The sequence below is a fragment of the Pimephales promelas genome, chromosome 16 (assembly GCF_988280905.1).
Source record: "Pimephales promelas chromosome 16, fPimPro1.hap1.1, whole genome shotgun sequence".
Taxonomy (NCBI): Eukaryota; Metazoa; Chordata; class Actinopteri; order Cypriniformes; family Leuciscidae; genus Pimephales; species Pimephales promelas.
The window spans coordinates 14,172,362-14,194,378 of NC_142784.1; the positions used below are offsets into that span (position 1 = coordinate 14,172,362).

The 22,017-nt window shown below is 38.4% G+C and overlaps 1 protein-coding gene across 3 annotated transcripts in view; it reads right to left on the bottom strand.

Moving 5' to 3' along the window:
• The window catches only part of stim1a (stromal interaction molecule 1a), a 49,788-nt gene that overhangs the window by 18,338 nt on the left and 9,433 nt on the right, over positions 1-22,017 (bottom strand). For all 3 annotated transcript variants that reach the window (XM_039670618.2, XM_039670617.2, XM_039670615.2), the window contains exons 3-7: positions 20,715-20,845; positions 14,970-15,084; positions 11,273-11,384; positions 10,408-10,523; positions 2,827-3,004 (exon numbers count right to left, since the gene is read on the bottom strand). In XM_039670618.2, the coding sequence (XP_039526552.1) occupies positions 2,827-3,004; positions 10,408-10,523; positions 11,273-11,384; positions 14,970-15,084; positions 20,715-20,845 (652 nt within the window). The remainder of the gene's footprint in view (positions 1-2,826; positions 3,005-10,407; positions 10,524-11,272; positions 11,385-14,969; positions 15,085-20,714; positions 20,846-22,017) is intronic.

The window sequence follows — 22,017 nt, forward strand, 5'->3', positions numbered from 1 at the left end:
AAATTGCATAAAGCCATATCAAAATAAATATTTTATATATAATTATGCATTCAAGAAGTTTAATTTGAAATTACAAGTACCACATGTGCAAAATATAATATTTCAACAAATGTGCACTTTTCATTTGTCAGTTTACCATACAAAACAATGAAATCACCAGAGCTTGGTAACAGAACTTCAAGTCTTTCAGAGAATCATCAATTCAAATAAATTAGCAATTTTATTTTAATAAAAAGTTAATTTGCTAAAATAGCAAGAAACTTTGCCCCGTTTATAACCTCTTGTAAAGCAGCATTTCCGCCAATAAGAGAAAGACGTTTAACCACATGTAAATGGTGTTTAAAAGGTTTAGAGCTTGTCGACTTTTGACCACATCAAGGAAGTTGAAAACTCATATGACTGGATTGCTTTCGTAGTGGAAACACTCATGTTGTCAAATGCGTTCGAACAGCCTGAAAGGACCGCCTCTCCAGCTATTGACCTAATGTGTAAATTTTATGGGAAGCACGCCGGCCAGACAGGATTTAAACTTGATAAAGGTCCGTGTTTGGTTTGAAGATCTAAAATAATGATTTAAAATAAAGATCTAAGTTTGGTTTGAAGTGCCATGATTTCCTGTTTCTAACATGCCCTCACAGCATTCGCTGTGGTCTGGCGGCTATCAAAGTAAACAAAAGTTGTCTGCATGTTTTTCCGACATCACCTTTGCGTTCATATGTAAATGCAGTGAGCCTCCCCTTGAAAAAAATTGTGATGGAAGTGGTCCAAAGTGGACAAAAGAGACTGATTAAAACACCAGGTGTACACGGGTATGAGTCTCCCATGTCTACTCGCGATCCGATCGACCAAAACGTCTTAATGCCAGGTGGAAACAGGGCCCTAGGAACAAAATGGGTGAGGGCCAGCCAAAAAAGGCATTCTCATGATAACAGTAAAGGGAAAAAGGTGACATTAGGCTATGATTAATGCATTGAGAAAATGCACAAATGAACAAAAACATTGTTTTTAAAAAGGATGGACAGGAAGAAAACCCATTTGGTAGAATTACCCATTATGGCTATACAATTATTCAAGAAACTGACTAAGGCTTCAAGAAACTGACTAAGTTTGGCATCTTGTAACTGAAACAGAAAGAAAGTGTTGTAATTATAAAGTTTCTGGCCAGTCCTCTCTCTGTTTCTCAAACAGATGTTCTCTCCTGCCGATTATTCCCATGCGGCTCCGTATCCTGTTCCCGCAGAAGGGAAGGCCTGTTTCACTAAACACTGTAAAAACGGTGACAAATCTCTCCGACATCAAAGCTCATAGGCACTTAAGTTTAGACTGTGACTGTAAATCATATGCAATGCCATCCTCACTTTACGAGCTTCTGTGCATAATGCATATTTCAGTATTTTTGTCAACCGTAAACAGGAGTACAAGGCTCAGCTGGAGGTCTAGGTTACTTCATAGCCTGGTTATTTTAAATATCAAAGTAAGCTGCTCAAGTTTCAAAAAGTTCAAAAGTTTAGGTTAACATCATGCAACTAAAAACTGTGGTGCTTATTGCATCAAACACATTCAGACCCGCAAACTCCTCAGAGTAAAAAAGGTGACGGTGTTGCGGGGGGTGGGGGTGGGTGCCCCAATCTCAATTTTTTTTTTGTGATTTAATTTAATATCCTTACAGGAAAATTATGGGGCATATAAAACAGACTAAATGGACCACTTGAAAAATGTTTCTGCAGTTGCTGTTTTTTTTTTTTAAATACAACTACTACTTGTCAAAGACCTGTAATGTTACATATGTGACATTGGGCATTTATGATAATTTTTTTTTTTGTTACATATGTGTCAAATTGTGCTTTTATTTCTCATTTTTTTGCTAAATAACTTTTTTTTCACAACATTTTTAAAATTATAACTTTTCTGGGAAGAATTTTTTCAGAAGTTAATACAGTTTTTGCAGTTTATTTGCTTTGCCACATATTTCAAAACTGAGAATGAAGTACTCTCTCATCAGCTATTGTGTAAACAATCACATTTAACTTTCCCACATCATGAATGACAGCCTAACACGTGAGCGCGCATGACAAGCTAATATTCAGGGTAGCTCAGAATTCGAGTAGTAGCGTACATCTCTGAACGCAGGGCAGAGCACCTGGCTTACGATAAACCAAACTAACATTACAGGGATATTTATAAGCTCATTTTCCATCTTCCCTTGAGTAAAACAATAGTTTTTTTTTTTTTCGTTTTGGAAACCATTCAGCCAATCTCCAGGTCTGGCGGTACCACTTTTATCATAGCTTAATGCAATTCATTAGTATGACGGCGACAATACAATATTATATCACATAAAAATGTCGTAGCTAATGTTAACTGAATTAAGCAAACAGATAGATGTTGTTTTTGCTCCAAAATGCTTGACTTAACTCAAATTTCACATAAGATTCCATAAGAATCTTATAAGAAACTCAAGTTATGAGTTTACATCAGACTCGCGTGTCTCGTCCAATGGCTGACTTGGCATGATTCTGATGCAAGGGCTAAGATTCCGATTGGCCCAGAGAAATGTCAATTATAAGACTTATCAAATAATGTTTCACAATTCTAGCCTGCATGGCATGCAGATGAAAGGCAGCAAACCCCCCTCAAAAAAAAAAAAAAAAAACTCTCCGGTTCTACGTGATTCACGTAAATGACCAAGAAAACGGAAAGCGACAAGTTTGCAGGTGTGCACATTGCATCGACCTAGTCGACTGACAAATAATGCCTTACACCTGAGCCAAGTGTTTTAAAGCCTCTCACACTAAAAAATAAAGAAAGTGCCGAACAGGTTCTCACTTCTGCTGTAGGTCGTGAAGGCTCTGCTCTGCCCGATGGAGGCTCTCAAGGTCTATTATCATCTTCTTCATGTGGTCTTTAGAGTGCCGGTTCTGGATGAAAGCGAACCAGCAACCTCCCATTCCGATGACTATAGACACCACCAGCATGAAGTCCTTCAGATGGTTATGTCTGTTCACTGTGAGAGACAGAAACCAGTACATACTTCAGTACTAATTTAGCAAACTATGTAAATATGGAGTAAATATGCCTGCATGTCGGGGCATGTTACTAAAATGAACATGGACATTTATTTACACAAAAATTTAAGCTAGAACAAGCAGAGAGAATCAATGCACAATGCTTCTATTCCAAAACCTAGTAAGCGGTCTACTTAGGCAGATGTAGTCAGCTGTTAGCATGTTACCAAGTTAGTGATACACAACTCTAAAAAAAGCATGAAAATACAGCACACAAAGAATTGGTAAAATAGCCTTTGAAAACTAGACAATATTTTTGGAAATTGATACTTCTCAGGATTGAATGATAGTTACAAAGGATATATTCAGAAAAAAGCAGTCACATCAAGAGTGTCTATGATGCTTTAAAATGCTACCAACATAGGCAGTTCAACTGCTTTCGGAACAAAGCCCATGTACAGTTTAAAGGTGATGATACACAGGGCAACTTTTAGAGCAATTTTGCCGAGCGATTGTTACTTCCATTGAGAATGGGCAACAAATTTCTATCTGGATAATTTAGATCGGTTGTGGTCCCTGTGTTGCCACGTGTCTCATCACCTTGTGAGGGAGTGTGAATTTGAGCTGTCAGTTGTAGTACTAGATGTTGATCTGCATTCTACACAATAGAGGCTTTTGCACCAGAGGAAACTTTTCATAGTTCCTTGATAGGGGTGTCACGATTCTCCAAATCCTTGATTCGATTACATTTTCGATTCTAAGGTTCGATTCGATTCTCGATTTTTATCAATCGGCCAATCAGGATGCTTTCTGTCTTACATGCGCTTCATGAGGCACACACGCAAGGTCTCTCACTTTCTCCCACTCTGCCATACGCGCAATACGGTTTGGAGCACAGTTTTTTCTATCTCGACATGCATGCTCGCTCTTGCTCGCTCACTCTAGATTCCGGGAGATTTTACCTAATTTGCGAGCATTAGGGAGCCGCTATCAATATGCGGGAGACTCCCGGAAACTTCCGCAAGACTTGGGATGTCTGCAACGCGAACGTTGTCAACATAACTCACTGGAAATCAAAAAAAACTTCCACACCTGCGACTTCAATGAAAGAGGAGAGGGTTCAAGTTCGGTCGATGGGTCTCCTGCATCTGTAATTGCCATGCTATCTTTTGAATGGTAGTAGCTAAGTTAGGGGAGGTTGACCATAGACTCACAGCACTTTAACACGCGTGTTTTTTCCACTTGGCAAGCCAAACGGACGTGGCATGGGGGCGTGGCAGCATCGACGATTGTGAATTGATTTCGATCGATTTCGATTTAAAACGAAATCGTGACACCTTTATTCCTAGAACTAGCCTATTGGTGGAAGTACCCGTTTTTGGCGTGTTCGCACCGCAGGAACTAGAAACGATTTTAGTTCTTGGAATGGCTTTTGGAGGAACTAATGTATCTCCTACTGCAGAGTAAGGTCCAATCCAGCACTTTAGGAACTGCCAGTGCCGTTAGTTTATGCTGATTGGCTGGCCGAACGCACACGACACATTAGCACCCGCCATTAAAAAAAAAGCTGTGTAAACAGAGATTATAGCCTAGATATATTTACTTCAGAAACTAACTCGAACATGGAAAACAGTTATAGATGGGCCTCTTAATCTTTACGCTGAGGAAAAAACCAATGCAACTTTGAGGGGACCAAGACAAACATGATTATGTATTTCTGCTCAGCTAGCAATACTGGACATCAACCAAACGGCATAAGCTAATGCCTTTTCATATACGGTCTACTTTCTGTGTATAACAGTTCTATCAAATAATGTATTAGATAGGACACTTAGACAGATCGTAAACTAGTGAATATGCAGAATGCGAGCAGTGTGAGCTCAGGCTCTGGCTGGAGTTCTCAGTGCCGTCAAAATAAACGTCACAACAAGCGTGGATTACGTCACTTCAGAGTTCCTTACGCCGGTGCGAATGCAACCAGGAAAACATTCCTAGGGGAACCACCCTGGTGGCTAGTTCATAGAAATTAGGTTCATAGAACTACCCGGTGCAAATCCTCATTATGAGAACATTTCAACAGATATGATTGTGATTATCTACAATGCTCAACGTTTATAAAAAAACATGCTGTAAATAGGACATTTGATGCCCAAACAAGCATGAACGTTTTGAAAGCAGCGTCTACCAAATATTCACCAGTACTCTCTGTACTACTGGTACTGCAGAAATCAGTCGTTTCACACCCCTGACTGAAGGGTTGAATTGGCTTCTGTGGTCACAGTCCTGCAATACTTACCACTGCTGTGCCATTAAATAAGACAGTTAACCTAACAACCACCTCGGGGACACCACACAGTCCTGACACTGGCTTACTCAACTTCTTACTCCATCTGTACAGATCCATGATTAAAAATAATGAAGTCTTCGTTGAAGAAAATAACACTTAACTCCTCATCCTCTAGGGAGCAATACAAAAAGTTGGTCTGCAATCAGCTCGAAAGCTTTGAGGAACAAAAAGCCATACTAAAACACTTTTTGCAAAGTTAAATCTTGGTTAAACCTGCAACACTAAAATGCAAACCACAAGCTAAATGTCTAGAACATGCACAAACAGCTGCACCATGGCTTTAACATTAAAAACAAATCTCAAAAGCAGAAGGCTTTGATGGAACCCTCAGGAGACCGATTACTCAAATGTTGTTGTTTAACACTGAAGCATAGGCTTTAATAACCTGTCAACTGTGTCAGCGATTTAACAAAAACTGAGTGTGTGTTTCTGATGGAGGTATTGTCCCGAGGTACCAGGGCAGCTGGAATCTGTGTCAGTAGATCGGTAGGGTGGTGTTGGGCTGTCACATGCAGTATGCATCCTCCTCTTCAGAGTCAACTCAAACAATGAGACCTGTCACATACAGACACTCTTCAGTATCGAGTCGGTCTCTGACTCCTCGTTAGGACCCCTGAGAAGACGGTCTCAATGGCTAACAGCAGAACATTCTCTTATAGGAGCCAGAGTAGGGGACGTCAAATGTAAATGCCAACAAGCATTTAGGTTGCTGGGTTTAAAATAATTTTGTATAATTTTGAATCTTACACCGAAAATTTTCCATCCTTGGACAAATAGAGAAATGGACCTCTTAAATACATCAATTACATTAATAAATAAAATAAAAACCTTGGTGTGAGAAAAAAAAAAAGATAGAAAATACACTCATCTAATGGAAACACACTACAATTCAAAAGTCGTGTTTTTAAAGAAATCTCTTATGCTCACCAAGGCTGCATTTATTTGACAATTTACATTTGAAGAGTTCAGATGCAAAAGCCTCTAAATGCCATTTGAAATTTTCTTCTTTAATGATAATTTTTATCAAACTTGTATATTTAAGTTCAGTAATTTCACTTAAATAACAATTAATAGGTAATTGTCATTGCCATTTAAGTGAAATAACTGAACTTAAATATACAAGTTTGATAAAAATCATCATTAAAGAAGAAAATTTCAAATGGCATTTAGAGGCTTTTGCATCTGAACTCTTCATTTTCACTATTTAAAATAATAATAATTGTTTTCTGTTTTAATATAATTTAAGATGTAATTTATTCCTGTGATGACAAAGCTGAATTTTCAGCATCATTACTCCAGTCTTCAGTCACATGATACTTTAATGTAATTTATGATCAATTTAATGCATTCTTTCTGAATAAAAAAGAAAAGAAAAATAATTTATAAAAAAAAGAAAACTCTTCCAGACCTCAAATATTTGATTGGTAGTGTGCATAAACCAACATGACATGAGCACTAAAAATGAGCAAATTGCACATTTATTTTAAACTCCATGAGAATTCCTGAGACATTTTTGCTAGGGATGCAACAAATTTTAAACTTCTTAGGTTCACATTGCGAGAGTTGAGAGTTGTCTGCATAGAACACAGCACACTACATCTCTGACAGGTCGACCCAGCTTTTTCCTCCAATTAATAATAAACAAACAATTCGCCTTTGGCTAAGCCACGCCCTAGAATGTAGACTGACCAATCACAGCACAGCCAAGAACGGGCTCCCACAGAGGTCCGACACTTTCTCACAGCGCTTCATTGACTTTCAACACAGGCGTCTCATATTTTGGGTCTCGGCAGGCTATTACCATCGTAGTTTTGTCAAAAATATGGTTAAACGTAGTGCCTGGGGCATTTGTAACACAGATACGCATTTCCCAGAGAGGTGGAGAGGGGTGTCCCTTTTTTCCTTTCCAAAAACTGAAGTGAAATCCTGACAAGTGTCGTTTTTGGATTAAACTGAATGGACGTCCTCAGTCAGCTAAACCCGCAAAGATCTTTTTTACTTCTAACCTTAGCGTGGAAAAACGCTTTGGTGGACACACGGCCTTACTGTGAAGCTATACCAGTTAGACCGTTTTATAATGTTTTAGGTTATGATTTCGGTTCTCATACCGGTTGTTGATACGCTAGCACACACGCTGCTAATAAATACAACGTTATACAGTACTCGTGTAGTCTGTTTGCTCTGTAATAACGATTATAGAAGTGAATAGAGACCTACCCAGGTTTGCATGAGCAGTGTTGCTCCCTGATATTGTTAGTCCCAGCCTCCGTCTCGATTAGTAGGAAATACGGTGGTTCATTTTTTGACTGTGACTGGTAACGTTATGCTTTTGCCTCTATTTTGGATGCCTTGTTGTTTCTTGCGTTTCACCTGTATGTCTTGAATATAGCCTTCGAACGCATATTGCAGCCCCTTTTGCCTACTTCTATCGGACACTTTATTTTGCTGCTTTATAAAAGTTTGAACACATTTCAGCAGGAAGAGCTGTCACAGCATAAGCCATGTTGATACCAAACCAGAGCCCAGATGAAGTTTGATGGACATAGCAAAAGTAACTAAGGGGGGGCGGGGCTTAGCCAAATGTGAAGACCAATAAAAGAAGGGAAGACATAAAAACCAGCTCTTTGGACAGATTTGGAACAGCATTCTGAAAGAGGTATTTAGTGCAGCGCTATATCACCTCCATAATGTCAAACACCCTCATTCTGGTGCAAAAACAACTTCTAGGACCGTTCTCTCTCATAGCCCTGGTGTATTCTGGGATGTGGCACAAATCAAATCACAGTGTTACTGTATGAGCTGAGACATGCAACACAGGTTGATGGATCACAGGCTGAACCCGTTTCCAGGTCGAGGCAGATTCTTCAGATAACGCTGCCTGAACGGCAACAGATTATCTGTGAATGTGTTCCTGGGAAAGATGTATTTGAAATACAAAAGGCAGCCAATGAATAAAAAAAAAAAGTAACTCTCTTAAAGCCTGCGCATTTTACAAATATCTCTAAACCCGCAGAACCTGTTCACCAGCATATTGGAGGGCTAGACACTGGCTGCATCCGCTTCAGTGCGCCAAAGACGTGTGCTTAGAATACAGACTAACCGTCTACACCCTCCATGTCCAACCCCTGGAGCTTTCCCATCGGCCTACAGCAGATGACTACGAGCCTCAAGACCAGTGGAGATTGGCTAATTGGTTTCAAAGACCATTTAAAAAGGAGGAGACAGACCGCGATTAAAAAAAAAAAGAATGAAACTGCATTAATCAATATTGCAGAGAATTGGCAATGTCTTGAGGTCTTTTTGGTCTGGGACCAGATGGACCGAACTAATAACAATAAATTGGTCTCCATTATACCATACAAATGTGTAATAGCATAATAGGGGAACCTGAACGGTTCCTAATTGTGTCTTTTGCAATAGGTTTACATGCATCATAACTATATCATTATATACATATTGCACATCACCTAAATACTCAGATTCTAAAAACGTCTCCTTCGAGGATTCGGTCTCTCTAGACCCCCCCCTTTCTGAGTCTACTCTGATTGGTCAGACAGTCCAGTCTGTTGTGATTGGTCTTCTCTGCTCTGATTGGTCTGACGGTCCAGTCTGTTGTGATTGGTCTGCTGCTTATAATGCGTATCGGAAAAGAAATGTCCAAAACCATATCTGAATTTCAGCTCCGCTTGATACACAGTCAGTGATATGAACAGAGTCGGTTTTAACGTATCCATTTGAGTCTTACTTCAAATTTATTTGAAGTAACAAAGTGGATTCACAGCACAGAAAACTAAACTACCCACCCAAACTAAACTCTTTCAGGCCTCAGTGACAAGTACACTGTTTGAGGACAAGTCAAAGTAAACACTGTTCACAGGGAGCGAGAGAAGACTATAGGCTGGCATTATGCAAATTTATTTTAAAAAAACTACATAGGTTTGAGCAGGAAGTGACAGTTGAATTACTGATGACTCGTTTCGGAAGTTCATAATCGGTTCTTTCTTTTACAAGACAATAACTTTTTGCACTTTAATCTTTAACACTTTTACATTCACAAACAGCTATATAACATACTGAATTAAAAGGTAATATTTGAAAAAGCATAATAAAGGCCCTTTATTACATTTATAAGGATGCATTTTATCGATCAAAACTGACAGAAAAGACACTTATTATGTTACAAAAGATTTATATTTCAAATAAACGCTGTTCCTTTGAACTTTCTATTAATCAAAAAATCAAAAAAAAAAAAGGATTGAGGTTTCCAAAAATATTATTATGCAGCTTTTCAACATGGATAATAATAAGAAATGTTTCTTAAGCATCAGATCATCTGATTTCTGAAGGATCATGTGACACTGAAGACTGGAGCAATGCTCATGATAAATTCAGCTTTGATCATAGCTTAAAATATAGTCAAATAGAAAAAGTTATTTGAATTGTATTGTATAATACAATTGTAATAATAAAAAGTTCACAATATTACAGTTTTAAATCAAATACTTATCAAATAAATTCAGCCTTAGTGAGCATGAGGGACTTTCCGAATCTTACGGACCACATACTTTTCAATGGTACCGCAGCTACTCGGTCTCTGCCTATAGTGAAAACCACAACTTTTTGACCTCACAAACAAAGGCTTTTTACACTTATACATCAGAGTCCATGACAATGCCATGTTGGAGGATAGAGAGGTTTCTAGAAAACTCCAAAACTAACTAACTAACTAACTGGCTGTTTCTCAGATGGCAAACCTAAATCCAAGGAAACTGCACTGCTGCACTCACATATGAAGCAACTGCTCATAGTTCACTACAAGATATCTGAAGACCAAAAGGTTATTCTGAGCATGTTTTGCATTGTTGGACTGTCAATCATCTGATGTAACAGACACCACACTACAAATGTGTTTTAAAGAGAAGATAGATTACATCTGCGCATAACTCCACCTAAGCAGGCAAAAGCTGGTACAGATCTCTAAAAACATATCAAACATCCAAATTAGACAGATTTATGACATGGCATGATGGTCTACCAGAGGGAAATCACACTCACTCATTGGGGCTCCGAACAGAACCGTATCCAGAGCTTTAAGCTGTAGTTTCTGAACGTGACTTCGGTCCAGAATCTTCAGGACGGTTTGTGTCAGAGTGGCATTCTTCATTGCCAATCTAGAAGGAAAAAGACATAAATAAATGCAAAAGTGCAGCGGATAGGCACTTAAGAGGCCAGGTTTTCATCAATCTACGAAAAATGAGTTTCAGAGCTAAATATTTGAGCATAATAAACATGTTTTTAATCCATGGATGATGCTCAAAGTGGTCAAGAAGAGGGTCAAGCAATTCTAGTCTCACCAAAAGTGGAATAAATGCTTGGTTAGGACAAATGTCAAGCGTTTTCTGTCACACTCGGACCAAACTAATTTAACCTGTATGTTAAAAGCTAAAAGCACACACTCACACGTGTCTCACTTAACACAAGCTAGCAAATGGTACAAGTATGTACTATTTGGGGGTATGTCTGTAAGTGATTTTAAAGGAATTAAACTCAAAAGTGACAAAATGTCAAATTGATATACACAAAGTTGCAAACCATTTCCATTTCAAATAAATGCTGTGTTAAATATAAAATATTAAGCAGCAAACAGTTTTTAACATTGATAATTAGAAATGTTTCTTAAGGGATCAATTTCAAATCATCATTTTAGAATGATTTCTGAAGGATCATGTGACACTGAAGAATGGAGTAACAAAGCTGAGTAACTACAGGAATAAATTACATTTTAAAATCACATTATTACTTTTTTTTTTTGTACAGTAGTTTTGATCAAAGTTTTTATAGGCGTAAAAGATGTCAATACAACATAAAACAAAATTCTTACCCAACTTTTGAACCGTAGTGTGTGTGTTAATTTACTCACCGGGGCATAGCGGTACCATTGAAATTCAACTTCCGAAAAGCTTCCGCATATTGTGGCAACTCGACGTAGCTGATAATCCAGTCCACAACCTGATCCACTGTCCAGTTGTACACTGGAGAACAGAAACACAAAGGCCAACCTCATAAACATCATCATGAATCAGAATACATGTTTCAAAACACAATGAGTGACCAAAAGTGGGTGGATATGACTTAAAATGCGTAGACTAATGGAGTTTAATTTAGTAAGAATCGTGATGGTTTCTAAAAAACAAATCGTTACATCATCAGAGGTCTGCTGTTGGGAATAGAGCAGTGTGACTAAAAGTTTCAGTATTAGATTCTGAAGACACCTCTCTTTCATGCGGACTGCATCGGTCTCGATCTCTGATAAATTATCAAAAGCACTCACTCATTTGAGGGGGTTTCTCAGAACCAAACTCCTCAGAAATCTGGTCGCAGCCTTCGACAGCTTCCTTTTATTGCCCTGACCAGGTAGAGTAACCACTGTTTTGTTAAATTTGAACAGTGAACTATGCTTCCAACTGTGTCTCTAGGAAGATTTAGTGTCTTCGCTATCTTTTTGTATCAAGTTCCTTGTTTGAGAAATGATGAGATGAGATCTCTTACCTTTTTGGACCTTTTTTTTTTTTTTACTTAACCATATTTCTAACAAGTGACACTCAACAAACCCAGCCGGTTCAGATATTTCATGTGTTCTATCTTTGTTCTAGACTTGTTCATAGCAAACAGCTGAAAGTCTGTAATTTTTGCCAATAAATCTGATTTGCAATGAGGGTTGACAACTCCAATTACAACTGTATACACACAGGCCTAAACATATTATTATAACTGTAGTAATTGTTATATTGGAATTACTCTTGTCACCCCTTTTTTGAACCCCTGGGAAACTACATATCCCAGTGTTCATTGGATTGATATGAATAACTTTATTGTACTTGAAGTATGCACCAAGCACTAGCAAACTACAAGTATTGGATCAATATTCAAAACTCTGATGCACAAGGGCACAAAAAACTTGACATCCCTACTTACAACAAGGTTTCTCAAACTGGTTTTCATGATGCAAATGCCTTTGGGAAAAATAAAAGTCTTACTAAAAAGATTAAATATGTTATTAGTTTACCTTCAAGGCACATGACTATTAACCGATATCAGAGAACTGATAACAAGCCAGTGAGTTGTTAAATTATTGAAATATTAGCCTAAACTCTCAAGAGATGCTTCAGACTGAAAAAACAAAGTCTTAAACACTGCAAGCATTGACTGTGTGCCTAGTTGTAACAAGAATTGTGTCAGATAATACTGGATAATCACAATTAATCGGCGGCCATTGAGAATGACACATCAAGCGATCAAAACTGCCCATGATGAAAGAAATCTAAATCGATTACTAAAATGCGTCTCAGACATCAAAAACATTCGCCATTGATATTTGAATGAACCCCCATCCCACCAAAAATAAAGCATATTAAGCATATTGACAGCTGGCATAACAACAATCCAATATAGACATCGGATTTTACAGGAGTATAAATATTACACAGGCATAAATAACAGATATTCACTGTCACACCACCTTTGAAAAAAGCAGATGCTGCCAGCTCGCAAAGAAAACACTGTAAGGGTATATCTCTCGCCTGACCCTGGCACAAAACTGTGTTCAGTGAGAGTGTGTGTGTGTGTGTGTGTGTGTTGGGGGTGGCTTGTCTGGGACAGATCAGCTTTCATAACCTTGGCTCTTCAGCTGTGCTTTGAGGAAGAGCTGCAATGCAGAATAAAACCCAAAGAGCGAAATAGAAGAGAGAAAATGATGAGGAGGGCATTGTTAGGTCATCTGACATTATGGTCAGATCCAAGAATATAATATTTACCAAAATGTGTAGTGCACACCCTGAGCATATGCATGATGCAATGTGCTTGACCTGACCTTTCATTTTCAGATGAATGAAGTGCAAGTAATAAGTGTGACTAACTTCTCATTCATTTGTGTTGAACTGCAGTGGGTGTTCAAGCAACCCATTTTTTTTAAATATATGGTTTAATATATTTATAATTAAATATAATAATAATTAAATATACAATTAAATAGTACAACTAACAGTTTTAAGATATAAATAGGCTGTTCAAAAGTTTGGGATTCTTTGATTAATAGAAAGTTCAAAAGAACAGCATTTATTTTATGTACCATTATAAATGTATTTCCTGTCACTTATGATTAATTCAATGTATCATTGCTGAATGAGTGTTTTTAATCTCTGACCCCAAACTTTTGAATGGTCGTATAAATAATCTTTTATTGCACTAAATTATCATTGCATCATTGATTATAATGGGAGGAAACATCACAATATGCCACTCGCTTCCAGTGTTGACACAGATGGAATTGACAGACTGACTAGTTGTTGAATAACTAGTATATTTTCTTAAACCTTGCATACTTGTGTTCATGATTTGAGGATGAGGGCTGATCGAAACTATTGCTATCAGCTGCTGACCTTATCAACAAAAGATTTGGGAAGCGTTTTATCCTTTCTTTTGACACATGATAGGCTAAAACCTACCCGTTTTCTTCAATATATTGATTTTCCTCAGTTGGTTTTACTTTTTTGCTACTCCTGTTTTACGGTTACTCTTAGCCATGTTGCTTTCATTTTTTTTTTTTTTTTTGTTATGCGTGCTTTTCTTCTTTTAATCTTGCGAGCCTCTGTAAAGCACTTTGGTCAGCCTAGTGGCTGTTGTAAATGTGCTATATAAATAAAATTGAACTTGAACTAATTTATTGTGCTGTCCAAACTTTACACTAATATAGTTACTTATTGATTTCATACAGCATTGTTTGTTCAGAAACAAACCTGAAACACACTTTGGTCCACAATCCACTAGAATCGCAGCGTTATACACCATGCAGCAGTATATACATTGCAGGACACTTATATTCCCTTCTGAACATTGGTTTTACCGGGATCTCATTCACAGCTGTACATTCAAGAGCAGGACTCAGAAGGTGGAGTGTTCTGGATCGGATCTGCACTTTATCGGGATTTAGAGGAGATGTTGAAAGCTCGGCTCCCTAAGTGTTCACACTCTCACTGTTAAGAGGCCCATTTAAGATAACACTTAACACAACATGCCCTACAAAAAGTACAATGTACCAGTATTATGATTATACCATGTTACTTGACTGACTGATTCATTATTATTTTTTATTTATTAACTGTGAAAAAACATTAAAAAAAACCTATATTATGTAAGTACATAGTACTAAAAACCACTTAATATAAAGTGGGACCTAATTTGGTTTCTATATTCATTTACCTTCGTATTATCCTGGTACTGAGGTAACTTAAAGTATGAATGCTTACTATAATGTCAAAAAATGCCCTATTTTTTGTGGTAACATCGTGAATTTGGGATATATTTGAAATATTTAACCTTTTTTAATGCTGTATTTCGCCCAGCTGAATAGTTTGAGAGGCATTGTGCAGTCAACCAAAAAACTAGACACAAAAATCTGTCCTTGATGTTAAAGTCAGTAAATTACTTGTAAGAATGTGAGCATTAGCAAAGGTCAACTGTTTTTCATTAAAGGTACAACATATTCCACGGTGCATGTGAGAAAACTATGACTCACGGCAAATTGTGCTAATGGCTCATTATGAAAAAGTCGCGCTCACCTTCCGAACTCTTCCAGGCGTTCCACAGGTCCTCCACGCTGATGAGCTGGTCGTCACCGTGGAAACTGTTGTGCTTGGCTTTGGGGTCATGGTAATTGAGGTCCTCTCTTAAAAACTGTCAGATAACAGGGAACAACAGGAAATCTATTCCAATTAGCAGCTCAAGGATCCCAGAGAATTCATTAGAAAATGAAGATTTGGAATGCAATCGCTATATTCTCCACTAGACGATAAAGCAGACATTTATTTTTCACTCTTTTATGAAGTTGTACAGGAGCTCTATGCAAATTCTTGTACTCTATTTCATGGTCTGCACAAACTTAAGCGACACTTATCACAGCCCTTAAATTAATATAGTGGTACCATGGTACATAAAATAATTGAATTAAAATAATTAAAATATAAAATAATTGAATAATAATTAAATTGTATATTTATATTTTTGTATATATATATATATATATATATATATATATATATATATATATATATATATATATATATATATATATATATACACACACACACACACACACAAAATTTATAATAAAAATAACTATTTTTATTGTTTGTTTGTTTTTTTTTTGTTTATTTTGTTTAATAACTTTGCTAATGAATAATAGAAAGCCTTTGCTGCCTTAACATACATTAGGTATGGACCCAGATCGTAACTGGCTAAAACAAGCAATACAACACTTTGTCGGTCACTTGGTTTCCATGCCGGAAATGACAGTTTGTTTGCCCAATATGATCAAATGAGCAGAACTTAATTCAAAAAACAATAAACTGTTTGCCCTCGGGAACATTTAAGAGCGAAACCAAAGTCTATCTTATAGGTAGGCATGATGTTTTAAGATATTTTGGGTGCATTAATGCCTTCGAGTGCTGTGAACATCTAGCGGAGCAAAGGCTCAGTTTGCTCAGACACAGCAGATGGCAAAAATTATTACACAACATAAAGCAACAGAAGGTTAGAGAGCAGATCAAGTGATATTTAAGACAGTAAAGAGCTTCAAACTGTGGTTAAACTGCAACCACTGTGAGAGGTTTGTCATAAATCTGTTTAGATAGAGACCAATCACACTTGCTTTCTAGACATCAAATTTGTCAACAGCATTGTTACGACTGACACATCAAGGCGTGCAGACGATTGGCTCCCCCCAACCCAACCCAACCCAAAACATGGCACAGCAGCAATAATTATACACATCATTTCACTGAAAACGCTGTCCCTTTCCCAAGCCTTTATAAATGAAGATGAGCCATGGTTTTCAGAAACGGGCCAAGATATTCATCGACATACCAACTCAAAGGTGTCGAGCCCTCAGTCTATGAGGTGTGGAAACAAACACAGCAAGTAGCGAAACCAAACCTAATGGTTTGATTCTGCGACTGCAAACTGATTCGTATGCCATGCCATCAAATCGTCATTTCAAAATTTTGGACTCTCACAAGAATACCACGATCATTATAAATCTGTGGTTGCCATTCCATCAGGCTTGCCTTGATGCAGCTTAGAGAAGGTTGGATGCGGCAGGACAGAACGCCTACACAACATATTGCTCGACTGAAAGGATGCCAGGAAGGGGCAGGCTCTGCTCCGCTGTGTATGCTTCCAAAACGACACCCAACGAACACGGTGACTGGCTTTCCTTGGGCAAGCGGCCACCGGTTCACAAGCAGCATCGAAGAAGTTGGACATCATTCATTAAAGAGAGATGGTACAAAAGGCAAATGTGTGAGTTTATTGCTCAAATGCTGAGAGAATGAACAGATAATTTCTTTGTGGTTTTGAGCTGGCTAATGTTGCTAAAGATTAACGGGGGAGGGGGGGATTAAAATTTGTAGTGGCTAAGCAAACTCAATGTGGGTGAAACAGAATTAAACAAATAATAAAAATATTTGACATCAAAGGCTGCCCTTCAAATTAGGGGATTTTCATTTTAGGGGATCTTCAGAGGGGATTTGGGGCTCAGCTTAGCTCCTCCTTAATGGCACAAGGCAGGCCCAGCTCAAAGGAGGAAGCTGGTAGTCAACGAGGTGTGAAAGCAGGAGGAGAGGATGGGGTGTATAAAGGCCATTTCCCAGGCCAAACAGGGAGAGCGGATGAGATGGGAGAGTGTGGAACAACGCAAGATGGGCTGGCAAGACCTTTGGTCAATGGAAAAGAGTAGGATCAGGTTCATTATCAAGTCAACATATGATGTTCTCCCATCATCACAGAACCTAAACCTCTGGGTAGGAGAGGATGCCTCTTGTCCTTTGTGTTCATCACCTGCCACATTAAGGCACATTTTGACAGGATGTAAGGTGGCTCTTAGCCAAGGTTGGTTTACTTGGCTCCATGACCAAGTACTGCGATGTTTGGCTTTAGCACTGGAAGGCAAGCATAGTATGACCAATAAGTTGCCATCTGTTCTAACAAAACAGAAGACAACATTCCTCCGCCCAGCAACCACCAAGAAAAGGTGTTAACACCAATTCTCACCAAAGACAACTGGAAGCTGCTAGGGACTGGACGATGCAGGCTGATCTTGATCAACGGCTTATTTTTCCACCTGAGATTGCCACCACTAACCTACCACCAGATATTGTCTTGTGATCTGGATCAGCATACGTTGTTCAACTGATAGAGCTAACAGTGCCATGGGAGGATGCGGTAGATGAGGCATATGAGAGGAAGAAACTGCAGTATGCTCATCTGGCCACTGAAGCAGAACAGCGAGGATAGAGAGTCCAGGTTTATCGAGGATTTGTGGCACACTCTACAACCCGGTTCCTCAGAGACGTCAGATTCGGTGGCCAAGAATTGTGTTGCGTCGCACAGTAAAGAACTTATCTGAAGCAGCAGAGAGGAGCAGCAACTGGCTGTGGTTGAGACGGAAAGATTCTGGCTGGCTGTGTACAGGCCGCCACACTACGGTTTCGTAGAATTCTCGAAAAACTTGAAGAGTCTGTTGGTTTATTTGTATAGGTTGCATAGAAATTACAGTCATTAAGTTCCTGTGTATATTGTGTGAATGAGGGGAGTTATATAGTGTTTTGCGGTAGGTAGTATGCCATACAGAACCGTTGCCACTGAAACTGCTTTAATGCAAAGTCAAACGGGTTGGTGCGTATGGTTGGGTTGCGGAGGGATTGAGAGATTGTGGTTAGGTCACATGTGAACTACGAGAAAGGAGCAACCTCAGCAGCAGGAGGGATGTAGAAGTCAGTAAGCTGGACTGAGTTGAGTCGGGGACGGAGGGGGTGACTCTGGGACGCCACTTGATCCCTCTTGAGGTGTCGTGGGCTAGTCGACGAAACACTGAGGACGGAAGGTGCCCACTTGAAGACCCTAGAGATGTCCCCTACTCGGCTCAATCCAGACGGTTGTCGTGCTGGTCCACTAGGGAGACCAAGTACACTGTGCAGCCGTTAACGCCGGACAGAAGGGGAGTCACACCACCATATGGAAAGAAGCGTAAATGGATGGAGAAGCATAGGTTACTGTAAAGCTACGTCTTAGTTTGTGCTTATCTTGGCGAAAGCTGAGTACAAATCAGCATGAAGTTAACATCTACTCTCGTGTAATGGAAATTACATACAATTTTTGATGTAATGGCTGCCCCCATTTTTATGTTAAACATAACGTGAATATGATGCAAATGGTCAAACAGAAATTAGCTAAATGAATGCATCTAAACTATTGCAGGAAAACATCTAGATAAACAAATCGATAATTTGGAGCTTTTTGGAGATTTGAGATTTTCTCCTAAATAGTTGTGAAACCACTGCTTCACATTTATTTGTTACTGAAAGCCTCCTGGGAATGGATCAATGACATCTGAGATGTGACTAATGATAACCGTAGAGAATTAGCACAATTATGTCCAGTCGTAAGACTATTCAACACGTCATATCCTTAAGTGGTAGAATGATTACAATTGCATTACCTCAGAACCAGTACGACAAAGTTTTAAGATGAGGGACAAAAACATGACGATTTTCTAAGCTTTTGCAGATTACATGCACAAGTGTGTAGACTTTGACAACAAATTCCTCTCTTTTTATCCCTTATAATCAGTGATTTTATTTAGTAACAGGTTAGGCTGAGCCTATGAGCATTATTTCTGCGAGACACCTACACAAGGGTCTACACTAGCGGTTATGGCATTTAGTGAGTTTCTGGTTTCCTGCATCTTGCAGCCCAAATAGCAAGATAACACCAACCATGACACACATTACTGAACTATGTCACACAGGCTGATAAAACCCATCGTGTACTAAAGCTTTAACCAACCCAGGCTTTTGGAAAGAGCATTAAACAGGATGAATTAGCCAAATCTTATTATTTACAGACATCCTTAGAGGAGGAAGGAAGGATGCAGTTGACTTGAGCACGATACTAGTGTTAAGACCCTGAGATATTTCGTGTTTAAACAAATATCCTTGTATGTTTAGAGTCTCTCTGTGTTGCCTTCCAGATGGGCGTTACCTCTGCTAATCTGCTGAAGACTATGATTGGTCCTGCCAAGCACCTGACCCTGATGGGGACCACCCCAAACACTCATCCACTGCCTTCAAACCTCGTTGACTTTGTGATTTATGCCATTGTGCTTCACTTTCATCCTGATTGATTGCGTTTTGTCACCTTTGCTTGTTTCGTGGTAGTTTGATTGGAAAAGTGTCGTGTCAGAGAGATTGTTAGTGTTTAGTGAAACTGTGAGCTTTGAGGCTACGACTGTTCGCTCTAAAAATACATAGAGCATATACATTCTGTATACATAAACTAATTTAACCAAAAACATGTCAATAGGGTTTCAATGCTTATTTATAAATTTTTTAAACTGTTAAATTGCAAAATTACTGACGAAAAACTTAAAAACCTTTAATCCTGAAGAAGCTGCGGTTACCACAAAAACTAGCATAACAAACCTTATTAACAGGCAAATATTATTTTTTAATATTATTTAACTGTTTAATTTTTGTCTAATTAAGGCACAGTATGTACGTTTAGCCAATGATTGTTTATTGAAAACAATAAAGGCGTAGCATGATGACACAGTGAATGACTGTGGAATCATGGGATTTTTCGTCTTCACTTCCACAGCCGATGGAAAGCAATCCGACGGGACTCAGGCAGAAATCGTGTTCATGGTTGAGCTAATGTATTAAAGTTTTATTAATGTTACTGTGGTCTGAAGCAGGGCAGGCCGAGAGCTTAGATAATAAGTCTATAATCAGCATTATAAGAGTAGGAATAAACAATAAAAGACAATAGTATTATAGTACTCTCTCCTTTACATTACACAATACATCATGGGGTATTTAATTCCCTAATAAAAAAAAAAATCAGTTTGTTCATATATATCGTTTTTTATATTTTATACAGCTATATTATATATTTGTTATGCTTTAAAACAAATCATTTTGTGATTAATCTCAGAGATAGTTGTCATGGTTCATGACTTTAATGCCTATGGAGACAATATACATTTACTTGCAAAACCAAGGCAGTCACTCTTGCAGCCCATAGGGTAAATGAACAGACAACATGTATAATGACACACAAGTCACAAGTGGCGGCAAGTATTAGAGTTGTATTAACATGCTGCAGATTATTCATTTACTGCCATGCTGACTTGAACATTAATGCTATGAGAAAAATTAATCAAACACTTGACTTTAAAAGAGATCAAAGGTATATCAACTGCCTAGTTATGTTAGCCACTTAAGAGTCAGCTTTAACAGTAATTCACTAACCCCATCAGTCTCAGAAACATCCACATTCCCATTGGCATCATCGTCCATTTGCTTGTGAATGCTGCGGATGGCCTCAAAACTGAGAATGGCGATCTCGTCCTGGCATAGCAACTCATCGATGCGGCAAAGCTCTGAAGAAAAGAAACCGTCACAGTTAGCAAGATACTAAAACAAACCAGGCTATTAAACACCTCCTTTTTTCTTATACCGCATGTTCCTGATCTTTGTGATCTTTAATCAAACTATGTACTCTTTCTTTGAAACAACATCCTTGCTTATGAGGTCACTATTGCCATTCAGGCTATGGGTAATGATAACCACTAGCTATTAAGTCATTGTTTTTAGTTGGCCATCACACAAACCTAGAGGCTTTATTGCCCTTAAATTGAGGACAAGTGCGTTCAAATCGAGGATCACATAAAACAGAGAAAGCAATCTTTGGAAATAAAGGTGAGATAAAGACCCAATATAGTTGGTTGCTGTAGTGATAGTTCATTTCACTGTCCAGGGGTCACAAAGCACTCTGTAATGAGAACACTGTGTGCTAATGAAGACTGTCTGTGTTTAAAATGATCCAATTTTAGAATTCAGAGGTGTTTCCAAACAGCTGTCCTAAAATCCCACTGTGTCCATGGAGGTTTCCAGCTCAAACTATGAGGGGGGCTAAAAATAGACCTGGCTGTGGTATTAACTAAAACTAGCATGCAACTATTTTTAGGCTGCAAATCTGTACAGCTGTTGTGTTGCCACACTCAAGGTTCTGAGGGCTAAGGAAGCTATGGTTTGTGTTGCACAAGTAGTGAGAGAACCTGAAGTAGTTTGAACTTCATCAGATCAGAGTGTGTGGTACTAGATGTGGGCTGTGATACATCCGGTTGTGTTTGTTTATATCAGAGTATTATGACTTAAAAGGCACCTGTCCAAAAGGCCCATGAGCTCCAAAAATAAACCTTGGCGTCCGTCTTTTCATAACACAAGCTTGCCATTTTGAAACCTAAGAGAAGACTTCTCTTTAAGCGCTCCAAGAACACAGAGAGAAAGTGTTAGTCTATCAAAGTCACCTTGAAGGCATGGTAGATGGTAAAGGGACATGGAGAAAATCATATCTGGTTTCTGAAATGTATCACTTATCAAGTATAATGAACTGGAACCTTTGAGGGTATTAGATGCATCATCGTATAGGCTATAACATGCTTTACTCAACACAAATTGAGCAAACTATAAGAAATTGAGCAATACCTATACATTTCTCAATTGCTTTTAACAAATGAGAAACAAAATGGAGTTGATAATATAGATTTCT